Source organism: Thamnophis elegans, chromosome Z (genome assembly GCF_009769535.1).
Source record: "Thamnophis elegans isolate rThaEle1 chromosome Z, rThaEle1.pri, whole genome shotgun sequence".
Lineage (NCBI taxonomy): Eukaryota > Metazoa > Chordata > Lepidosauria > Squamata > Colubridae > Thamnophis > Thamnophis elegans.
In genome coordinates this window covers 37,713,670-37,725,387 of record NC_045558.1, presented here as the reverse complement: position 1 = coordinate 37,725,387, position 11,718 = coordinate 37,713,670, and the positions used below count along the sequence as shown (strand labels likewise).

Sequence of the window (11,718 nt, the reverse complement as noted above, 5' to 3'; positions counted from 1 at the left end):
TACATGGAACATTTTGAAACTAACGCCTTAGATTAAATCTGAATACAAACCCAAACTCTGGCTTAGATATGTTGATGACACTTTGGTGATTTGGCCACATGGGAAAGAAAAACTGGACAACTTCCTCACACATCTCAACAGCCTACAGCCCAAAATACAATTCACCATGGAAATAGAAGCAAACAATTAACTTCCCTTTCTGGATGTCCTAATCTACAAAAAACTCAATGGCTCCCTAGGACACACCATCTATCAGAAAAAAACACACACCAATTGCTACTTAAACGTACAATCCCATCACCACCCTGCACAGATCAACTCTGTAGCCAAGACCCTCATCTCCAGAACCAAACGTCTAGCCGACAAAGACCACCTTAAAACTGAAGTACACACTCTCACAAACGTATTAATCTCCAACGGATTCCAAAGAAAAACAATTACCAACCAAATACAAAGAGAAACTCGCCCCCAAAACCAAGACACAGAACAGGACAACGGCATCACCCTCCTCCCTTACATCAAAGGCACCACAGATAAAATCAGCAAAATTCTCCACAAACACAATATCAAGACAGCCTTCAACACTGACCAAAAAATAGCCAACATCTTAAGAAACCCCAAAGACAAAATCCAGCTAGAAAACCAAGGAGTCTATGAAATACCATGCAAAATCTGCCCTGCAACATACATAGAACAAACGAACAGGAGAATAAATGCACGCATCGCAGAACACAAGAACGCAGTAAGCAAAAAAGATAAAACTTGCTCCCTTTTCCAGCATCTTAAAGCTACAGGACATGAAATTAATTATGAAGGAACCAGGTTACTCTCCAAAACAGAACACTTCAACAAGAGAATAATTATGGAAGCTATTGAAATAGAGAAACACCCCCACAATATGAATAAACATGAATAAACACCTATCAAACATCTGGAAACCAGCCCTAGTCAACAAACAAGACCCACCCACCACCCAGGCCATTATAACACAAAACAACAATAGACACACAGCCAGCACCAATCAGCAATCTACCAATCATGATACAACCACACAATCAATCATTCCACTTACTGAAACAAAGCCAGCACTCCACCCCCCCACCCCCCCAAGATTTATAGAAAGACGCGGCTCCGATCACATTTTAAGCCCAAAACCCAGCCTGAAGATGGCAAATGAGACCTCACTGAAACATTGCCAAGACAATCTCAATCTTACTTGTTGTATTCGGAAAAGACCCGAATACAACAAGACCAGCAAAAACATATACATACATACATACATACATACATACATACATACATACGCATGCATACCTACATACGTACATACATACATACATAGGAATAGGAATAGGAATAAGTTTATTTATAGGCCGCCCTTTTCCCTGAGGGGACTCAGGGCGGCTAACAACTTATAGGGAGGGGATACAAACAGTAACATATAACATAACACATAATTAAAAAATAAACAACATTCATTCAGCATTCGGGTGGGGGCGAATCAAATCTTTACCCCCAGGCCTGCGGGATAGCCAGCTCTTGAGGGCTGCGCGGAAGGTCTGAAGGGTGGTGAGGGTACGAATCTCCACGGGGAGATCGTTCCAGAGGGTCAGAGCTGCTACTGAAAAGGCTCTCCTCCGCGTAGTGGCCAGCCGGCACTGGCTGGCAGATGGCACTCGGAGGAGGCCTAATCTATGAGATCTAATCGGTCTCGAGGAGGTAATTGGCAGGAGGCGGTCTCTCAAGTACCCACATACATACATACACAGTATATCACAGAAGTGAGTACACCCCCTCACATTTTGTAAATATTTAGGTATATCTTGCCAACAATTTAGACATTAATGGCTGTGTACTGCATTATTTTGGGGGACAGCACATTTGCACCGTTATAGAAGCTGTATACTCACTATGTTACATTGTAGCTAAGTAGCCACATTTCTTCAGTGTTGTCACATGAAAAGAGATCCTTATTTACAAAATGTGAAGTGTACTCACTTCTATTATTTTTTCTGTGTGTGTGTGTGTGTGTGTGTGTTTGTGTGTGAGAGAGAGGGGGAGAGAGAAATAAAATAAATATAAAAATAATATAGAGAAGAAATAGGAGGAGGAGGAGGAGGAGGAGGGGGAGGAGGAGGAGGAGGAGGAGGAGGAGACGAAGAAGATGACATATTCAAAGAAAATGTACAAAAGGAAGTCATGGTAAGCTCAAACTGTACTTCATATCCTTAGCAGTAGCACAAAACATACAAGCCTAGAAGCTTTATGATTTTCTCAATTATTCAATTGGATCAATATTCTAGTAAAGAAACAAAACAGCCTAGTTAAGATATGTATAGTAAAGGTAAAGATTCCCCCACACATGTATGCATTTCTGACTCTAGGGGCAATGCTCATCTTCGTTTCTAAGCCGAAAAGCCAGCACTTATGAAGACTTCTCTGTGGTCATGTGACTAGCATGACTAAATGCCAAAGGCGCATAGAGTGCTGTTACCTTCCCACCAAAGTGGTTCCTATTTTTCTACTTGCATTTTTTACTTGCTTTTGAATTGCTAGGTTGGCAGAAGCTAGGACAAGTAACGGGAGCTCACCCCGTTACGCGGTGCTAGGGATTCAAACTGTTGAACTGCTGACCATCTGATCAACAAACTCAGCATCTTAGCCACTAAGCCACAGTGTCCCTTATGTGTATAGTAAGCTATTACATATTACTTAACTCTGATTTCTGTATGGGCTACTTTGTTTGTTACGTATTATACTTAAGACAGATTAAAAAAACAGAAAAAGAAGCAGACAAGACTGCATCAGCTCTCCCTCGGTAAACATACTCTACTATTCCAGTAATAGTGAGAATAAATTTTTTTTACTTAGGCATCATAATTCAAAATGTTTTCTTGTAAAATTTTACACACACATATTGTATATTGTATACCTTGGTCTATTCAGTGACACTTAAAGTAAATTTTTATAAGATTCCAGTTTGCTGAGCTATCTAATTTAGACTACTAAATATTTTAAAATATACAGCTAAATTTCAGTTCAAGTGAACACAAAAATTAAACTAGGAATTTATATTTATATTTGTAACACATAACTTTCTACTTTTCTTTAGTTATTTTGGAATGTACTTTTTTGCAGTTGGGGGCAGGGTACTGCATAAAATTTCTAGGTGCTTCAAAAACAATCCCAACATCCATTTTAATAGCTTAAGAATACATAAGGAATAATGTTTGCAGGAAAGGAAGAGAAAATCAGTTATCCCCTCTTTTGAATTGTTGGCATGTTTATATGGCCTGATGGCCTCTATTGATCTATATGCTAATAAAATCAGAACCTGTTCCTGTCAATTTTAATTTTTAATTTTAAGAACAGAAAAGAGTTCATTGAATGGCCTTATGTCAAAATCAGTTTTCTAATATTAAAGTATTGAAATACCAGTTGTTTGGCTTGGCTGTAAGCATCTTATTCCTTTTGGGATGTTGTCATATGAAAAACTGAATAGCTAGCAAAAAAGACAATGTTCTAGGAATTATTTTAAGATAGCTATGTTATGCTAGAAAATATTTGAACAAGTTAACATTTTAAAATCTAGTTGAATACCAGTGAGTCCATTATTATTTACAGAACGAACCATATTGCTTAATAGTAAATATTGCATAACAAACAACTGTCACCTCTAAAATAAACTCTGGGAACATTCATTTTAAGGGTGTGTACTACTTTTATATAAAGCTAGAAACCAGTATATGATATACTGGTATCTCATCTCTTAAGGCTACTTTAGAAGCACATACACTATCATACTGCAAAGTCGCACATGGAATATAGTGATCAAACTATTCTGAATGTGAAAAATAAATAACCTATGGATTTTTGCACTACAGAGGACAATTGCACTATGATAAACATTTGGTGTCAGTGTATTGTTACCCCTTTGAGAATTTATTTATTTATATCCTCCTTATTTTTATAAATACAAGGCAATGAACATACTTAATATTCATTCCTCCTCCCATTTCTTCCAGGACAGCAAACTTTTAAGATGAGAGGGTGAGACTAGGCCAAAGTCACCCAGCTTTCATGGTTAAGACAGGTCTAGAACTCATGGTCTCCGTTTCTAGTCTGATGCTATAAAAACTAGACCTAACTGACTCAAAAAATACCAACAGACAGCAAGAGAATTAAGCAAGAGAATGATCCTTGACATCCTCTGAATGCAAAAATGCCCCATAGATCTAGGAACAGCTTTATGGCAAAAATGAACAGTCTTCAGGGTACACAAGAACAAAATATTAAAAGATGGAGGAAGGAGACTATGACCAAGGAATAACCTTAAAGGAGGATATGGCTGAAGGACCCGACCTGCCTTGTTCTGGGGGACGCTGATCAGGTTGAAAGCTGGAATGTCTAACTGTAAAACAAATATGCACAAATGGAGGCTCCTTAGCGGATAACAACATGCTATTTGATTGTGGAGAAACATAGAGCCTGGCCCATCTGCTGATATGTCAACTACTATTAGAAATTTGTACAGGTAGTCCTTGACTTATAACAGTTCATTTAGTGTCTGTTACAATGCCACTGAAAAAACTGACTTATGACCGTGCTGGCACAGTGGTTAGAATACAGTATTGTAGGATAATTTGCGGAGTCTCACCAGGTTTAAGGTTGACTCAGCCTTCTATCCTTATGAGGTTGGTAAAATGAGAACTCAGATTGTTGGGGGCAATATGTGGACTCTGTGAAGAAGGTTGCGATACACGTGTAATGGTATATAAGTCTAAGTGGTATTGCTATTGCTATTTTTCACACTTATGACCATTGCAGCATTCCCATGGTCAATTGATTTACATTCAGAAGCTTCACAACTGACTCGCATTTATAACAATTATAGTGTCCTGGAGTCACATGATTCTGCGATCTTCTGACAAGCAGTCAATGGAGAAACCAGATTCACTTAACAATCGTGTTATTGCCCAATTGTGATCATATGACCATGGAGACAATGCTGTGGTCTAAATGCAAGGACTGAGTTTTGTATTTTTTCAGTGCCCTTATAACTTCAAAATGTTATTAAATGAATGGTTGTAAGACAAGGACTACCAATAATCTTTCGTGGTATTCTTTGGAAAATATCTGTAGACTCAATGCAGTTATGCTTATGAATATTTCATCAGCGTTGGTATTTTAATAAAGCCAAAAAGAGTTATCATATCTGATATTATCAGATGACCAAATTATGAAAATAAAATTCATGCATTACATGATTTAGATTTAAGGTCGAGTGTTAAGATTATTTTAAGTTAAATGAAAATAATCTTAGCACTCAAACTAAAATCAAGTAACAATAAAGTTAATTTTACTAATCGAAGTATTTTTTAAAGAATTTACACCTTCACTGACATTTTTTAAAAATTCTCAATGCCACAATCTTTTTATATATAATTATATAGAAATGAATGTTAGTTAACTAATTCTGCCTTAAGTGGTTTTTCAATACACTTTCCTGATATGAACACCTAGATTAAATCTGATTTCATAAAATGAAATTTCTTAAAAACTGATGCAAATATTGCATAGCGATCCAATTTGTAGTGATTAATGCAGACTAGTACACCCAGTCCTTGACTTACGCCCACAATTAAAACCAAAATATCTGTTAAGTGAGATACTTGTTAAGTGAATTTTGCTCCATTTTATGACCTTTCTTGTCACAATTGTTAAGTGAATTGATAAGTTGATAACTTAGTCATCTGGTTGTTCAGTGAATCTGGCTTCCCCATTGATTCTGTTTATCAGAAGGTCAGAAAAGATGATCACATGACCCCAAGACACTGCAATGGTCATAAATATGAACCAGTTTCTAAGCGTCCAATGATCAATCATAGGGATGCTGCAAACATGGTAACTTTGAAAAATGATCATTACAGGACCGATGTAACTTTGAACGGTCACAACGCTTGTAAGTTGAGGACTACTTGCAATTAGGAAACGGAGTTCTAATTTTGTCTAGGAGACCTTGGCCTAATCACTCTCTTTCAGCCGTAGAAGTAGGCAATAACCACTACTGAAATCCTATCAAGAAAACTGCATGAACCTATCCAAGCAGTTGCTAGGAGAGTCCCTCCCCCTACCAATAAGGGTTTTGGAGATGCTAAAACAGATATTTTTAAAAAAAATAGATTTAACTGAATCACTGCAGTTGTTAATAACAGAGTTGTTAAATGAATCTGGACTCCCCCATCGACCTTCCTTGTCAGAAGGTTGCAAAAGGTGATCCCAGGAACCCTGCAACCATCATGAGTCAGTTGTTAAAAGGCTGAATTTTGATCATGTGACTCTAGGGATGTTGAAACATTTGTGTGAAAAATGATCATTAACCTTTTTTCAGTGTCATTGTAACTTTGAACAGTCACTAAACTAACAGTTGTAATTCAAGAACTACCTATATTATTAGATCGAAGAAACAGAACTAGCTAACATCCAGAGCTTTTCAAAAGGTTGAGTTAAGTACCAAAGAACATCCATATAGAATAGTTGATGAAACTCACTAAATGAACTGTTGTAACCCAAGGCCTACCTGTATTACCCTTCTTTCATTCTGATTTCAATAGATGACCATATGCAAATATAAAATGTCCATCACTATACAGGTAGTCCTCAATTTTCAACTGTTCATTTAGTCACCGTTCAAAGTTACAAAAATACTGAAAAAAAGTGACTTATGACCATTTTTCACTTATGACCATTACAGCATCCCCAAAGTCACGTGATTTACATTTGGATGCTTGACAACTGGTTCATATTTATAATGGTTCAAGTGTCCCAGGGTTATGTGATTACCTTTAGTGACCTTCTGTCAAACAAAGTCAATGGAGAAGCCATAGTCACTTAACAACCCTACTACTAATTTAACAACAGTAGTGATTCACTTAACAAATGTGGCAAGAAAAGTCATAAAATGGGTCAAAACTCAAACTTGAGTTTTGAACATAAATTCTGAGTTCAATTGTGGTCGTAAGTTGAGGACCACCTGCACTTATATTTGCTCTTCAATATTTTAAAAGTAGAAGAATAAAATTTTAAAAAAATATATAAATGAAAATATTCTGATCTGGAGTGAATATTAAATCCTTAAACCAGAGAGAAATCCAGCAGTATAGTTACAAATTACAGCCTGCACAAACTGGCTTTCTACACTTATATACCAAACTGTGGCCCAAGAGCATTCTGCATTTCTGCAACCTATTAGATAACAACAATCAGGGCCCACAGCTAATTTTAGTAAAAAGTTACTTTCAGTAATTATTTAAAATTATTTAAAATTTCAGTAATTATTTAAAATATCTCAAATTCTTGATTAGGAAACTGAGCCAAGTGATTTAAGAACATATGACTTCATCCTTTTCCACTTGTCAGGCTTCTTCTGACCTTAATCAGTCCTCTGGTTTTAACAGAGCCACATAAAATCAGGGCACTGAATTGAACTGTATCCCCAATCTAGCAATCTGTATCCAACACCAGAGTATTCTAAATCTGTATACTTTTAAGAAAGCCTCTGGGCATGTTTAAAATACTACCTTTTACAGTATGAATCTAAATAGCAATACCCAGGCCTCACTATTGCTTTCTTAAAAAAAATATTCATCAATGTTCCATTGACTTGAAAGAAAACTTTTTATACAGCCCGAAAACAGTCGCTCACTAATTATTTACAAACATCCCAGGAGTTACTAGAAGCGACTGGGGGAGGGAGGAGGAGATGAGCAGAGATTGCGCAAAGCTCTTATTCAGGCCACCGAAAACCCTTTGCGGCTTGTAAAGGTCTTACTTTTAGAAAGGGTTTCTGTTGCTTTTTAAAGAGGGGAGTAGGAATGAGGCCTGCAACCCTGAATTCCTCTGGTCCCCTTAAAAGCACGCAAAAGAGGCAGAGAAATAAAGTAAAAGACAAAGCTGCAAGTCAGGAAAGAACTGCCAAAGAGGCCAGGAGAAAGACACCGCGCATTTCAATGGACACCGCAATGGGTCAGAGGTGTCACTTCATAAAAGGAGGGGAGAGGCCGGAGCCCAGATGCGCAGCGAAGACACGCCAAACATCGCGCCCGTCCCCCTCCCCCTCCCCCTCCCGAAGACTTCCTTCCTTCAGCGCCCAGACAAAACATTCCCCTTACATCTTCTGCACGGGTTTCCGCCGCTTGCGGCTGGCGTAGGTGACATTGGGATTCATCCTGCCGCCCAAGCCACAGCTCCTCTTCGGTCAACCGGGGTTTTCGGCACAGAGTTTTGAGTTTTCACTCCTGGCTACAAACGGGAAAAGCAAAGGGAAAGAAAGCTCCGGGCACCGCGCCAGGCAGCGACGGCTTTGAAGGGGGCTTTTTCGCCGAAGCGAGCCCCGGCTCCACCCGCTGCTTGATCCGGCCCTTGCGTGTGGTTCCTTACTCGCCACGCAGAGCCCCCGCTCTTCCCGCCACACGGAGTCCCCTGAGGGGCGGCCGACTAAGGAAGGCGAGAGACGAGGAGCGGGGGTTGGAGGGGGGTGGCGGCTGCAGAGCCAGGTGCTCGGCGCCGGCAGCACCCACTCCCCCGTTGTTGTCGTGGTCGCCCCCTCCTCCTTTTCCTCCTTCGAGCGGGCGGGTGCCTCTGGGCAGCCGCAGGGCGGGGTCTCCGAAACAGGTGCGGAGGCGGCTGCCGCTGCCGACCGGCGGACCGATTGGCTCTCCCCTCCCCTTCTCGTCAGGAGCAAAGGGACCTAGGCGGCTGCCACGGCTGGAAGCGAAACCTCCCTTCCCCTCTGCAAAGCTCGCCTCGCCGCTGTCGTCAGCAGCGGCGTTCTTCGAGGAGCCAGAGGGCCTAGTTACGTTTCGTGTTTTCTCCTCCCACCGCCGATCTCTGCTTGTCTTCCTGGACTGTGGCGGCAATCTGCCGCGGGCTCCTGGTCAGCAGCCACCCGGTTAAGCCGCCAGTCCTTTCCTCCCTCGCGGGTCCGGCCCACAGCCCACCGAGGTGGCCTCTGTGGCTTGAGCAGCGGAAAGGAGCCGGAGACTCGCCGGGATCGGAAACCAGGCGGAGGAAAGCAAGCAGCCTGAAGCGACCGAGGGGGGGGGGGGATAAAAGCGGGTAGCGGAGTTTCCCTTGGTGCCACAGGAGGATCTCCGGGCCGCCTTGGCACACGGCTGCCTACCTTCGGGAGTAGCCCTTAAGGGGCCTTCTGAGGCGAATTTGCCTCTTTGTAAATGAAGCGCCAGAAATATAGGCGCGGCGGAAATAGTTCGCAGGGGGATCTTTGCCGTCCACCCCCCGCGAGTGGTAAGACACAATATCTGCATAACATGGGCTGTCCCCGCTGAAAGCTGGCTCTACTTCAGTTGGGGCCTCCATAATCTCTGCAAGAATTGCAGATCATCTGATCTCCCTCCAAGATAATGGGTGACAAAGCCTAGCAGATTCCAAGTTAAAGTGGAGAAAAGCTATGTGGGTAGCAAGTTTTTCCAACCTGGTTCTCCTCCCCATAAATTGGAATGCAAGTTCAAACAGCACAATCAAAAAAATCCCATGTCGAAAATGGTTGGCATAAACAATTCACACCTACATTTCTACATATAAACTACAGCAGTTTTAAAAAATTATTGAGAGTAAATATCTGCGTATACCAGTCCAAAAGAGGATAGTATATTCTTCAGTAAAATACATGGTTTATTTTTAGAATGTAGATGTGTACTAGAAAGCCTTCACAGAAGAATGTTTAAAATGAGATATTGTATAAAATAATTTTATTATACTATGAAAAAATGTCCTTGTCTGCTTAAAAATATTTTTCCCATGGCAGCTTTAACTAAAATAAAATATGATCCAGAAAACATGTAATTAGCTACAGATCAAATAGAAGTAAATAGCAGTAGACTTATATACCGCTTCATAGGTCTTTCAGGCCTCTCTAAGCGGTTTACAGAGAGTCAGCATATTGCCCCCAACAATCTGGGTCCTCATTTTACCCACCTCGGAAGGATGGAAGGCTGTGAGATTTGAACCGCTGACCTGCTGATCTAGCAGTAGCCTGCAGTGCTGCATTTAACCACTGCGCCACCTTGGCTCTTTGGTAAACATACCAAAGGGCATCAATTTTACATTAGAAACTTTATATAAGTTTAACATGAGTTGTATTTTTATGAAACCGGTTTTCCTAAAATCATTGTTCTGTGTGTTCTTTGGTTTAATCTAAAAAAAAATTAATTTCTTGAGCATGTCCTATTTTATGCAAGTCTTTAATTTTAGAATATAACTTGTTTGAATGAACTATTAAACTCCAATGTTTACTCAATATAGTACATTTTCCCATTGCTTCTGGTAACATACAGGTAGTCCTTAACTTACAACCTTCTGTTTAGTGACAGAAATTGTAATGGCACTAAAAACAGAGGCCTATGACATTTTTCACAAGACTGTTGCAGCATCCCCATGGTCACATGATCAGAATTCAGATGCTAGGCAACTGGCTCATATTTATGATGGTTGCAGTGTCCTGGGCTCACCTTTTGCAATCTTCTGACAAGCAAAGTCAATGGGGAAACCAGGTGCATTTACAACCAACCATGTTACCACAAATTAACCCAACTAATTTTTCTCTTCCAAAAACCCCTGGCAACATTGGAGGCCAGATAGAAAATAGATAATTTAAGAACAATTAGTCTCATTAAAGATCATTTTTTTAGAATAGGACAGAAAAATTGCCAGATTGACTATAAAGTGAAAAATTGTAATTGGGCTGACTTTTAATAGTAGTTCCATTACTTTTGGCTGACATCATTAAATGTGATGTCATACTACCACAACTTGCAACTTCTTGCCATTTTTCCCATTGACTTTGGTTGGCAGAAGCTGCCTACAGACTTGGGTAAATAAAATAGGAAGTAAGACATGAAATTCAATTTTTTTACTACTGGTTCTGTGGGTGTGGCTTAGTGGGCATGGCAGGGGAAGGATACTGCAAAATCCCCATTCCCACCCCAACCAGAGGTGGTATTTGCTGGTTCTCTGAACTACTTAAAATTTCTGGTTCTCCAGAACCTATCAGAACATGCTGAATTTCACTCCTGGTAACACTATATTATATAAATCTGTTCTATTATAAGGGTACATTAACAAAACCTTGCAAATCTGAAGATGCATAATTCTCACTGCCACTTTTAAATATCTGATCAACACAAGTGGATCCTTAAGAGTCTTCCTTTGATCATTAAATCCTTGGGACCTCTTCCCTCTCTTATCTTATTTTTTTTTCTAGGCAGTCTCTTTCCCTCACTCCCCAAGGTCACCCCCAAATTCATTACACTGTATTGAAGATGACAAATGGCAATCACATCACCATGGGACACTATGATATAACTTGACCATGAGGACAGCTGCAAATTCAAAGACTGCTTGTAAATTTCCTTGTTCAGCACCATTGTAACCAAACAGTAGCTGAATAAGTGGTTGCTAAGCAGGTCTATCTGTTAAAACACAACCAATCTCACAGACACCTCTGATTCCTTTAACTTTCCACACAAGATTTCTCTATGACAATCATTGCTAGTGATAACGTGTTCTGTGTTTGGTTTTATTTTCTGACAGAATTATAGGTTAACCTTGATCTCTTATGCAAAATGCAGGATGGAGATCTAATAAATGATCTCAACTGAATGGAAGCAACATGCGATTAGCAAGTTTTGTGTTGGTGGT

At 40.1% G+C, this 11,718-nt stretch overlaps 1 protein-coding gene across 1 annotated transcript in view; it reads right to left on the bottom strand.

Annotated features, from left to right (window-relative positions):
* AHR (aryl hydrocarbon receptor) overlaps window positions 1–9,677 on the bottom strand; it is a 67,434-nt gene extending 57,757 nt beyond the window's left edge. The window contains exon 1 of the mRNA XM_032235507.1: window positions 8,172–9,677. Coding sequence (XP_032091398.1) covers window positions 8,172–8,227 — 56 coding nt within the window. The 5' untranslated portion in view covers window positions 8,228–9,677. The remainder of the gene's footprint in view (window positions 1–8,171) is intronic.
* Between the last annotated feature and the right edge of the window lie 2,041 nt (window positions 9,678–11,718).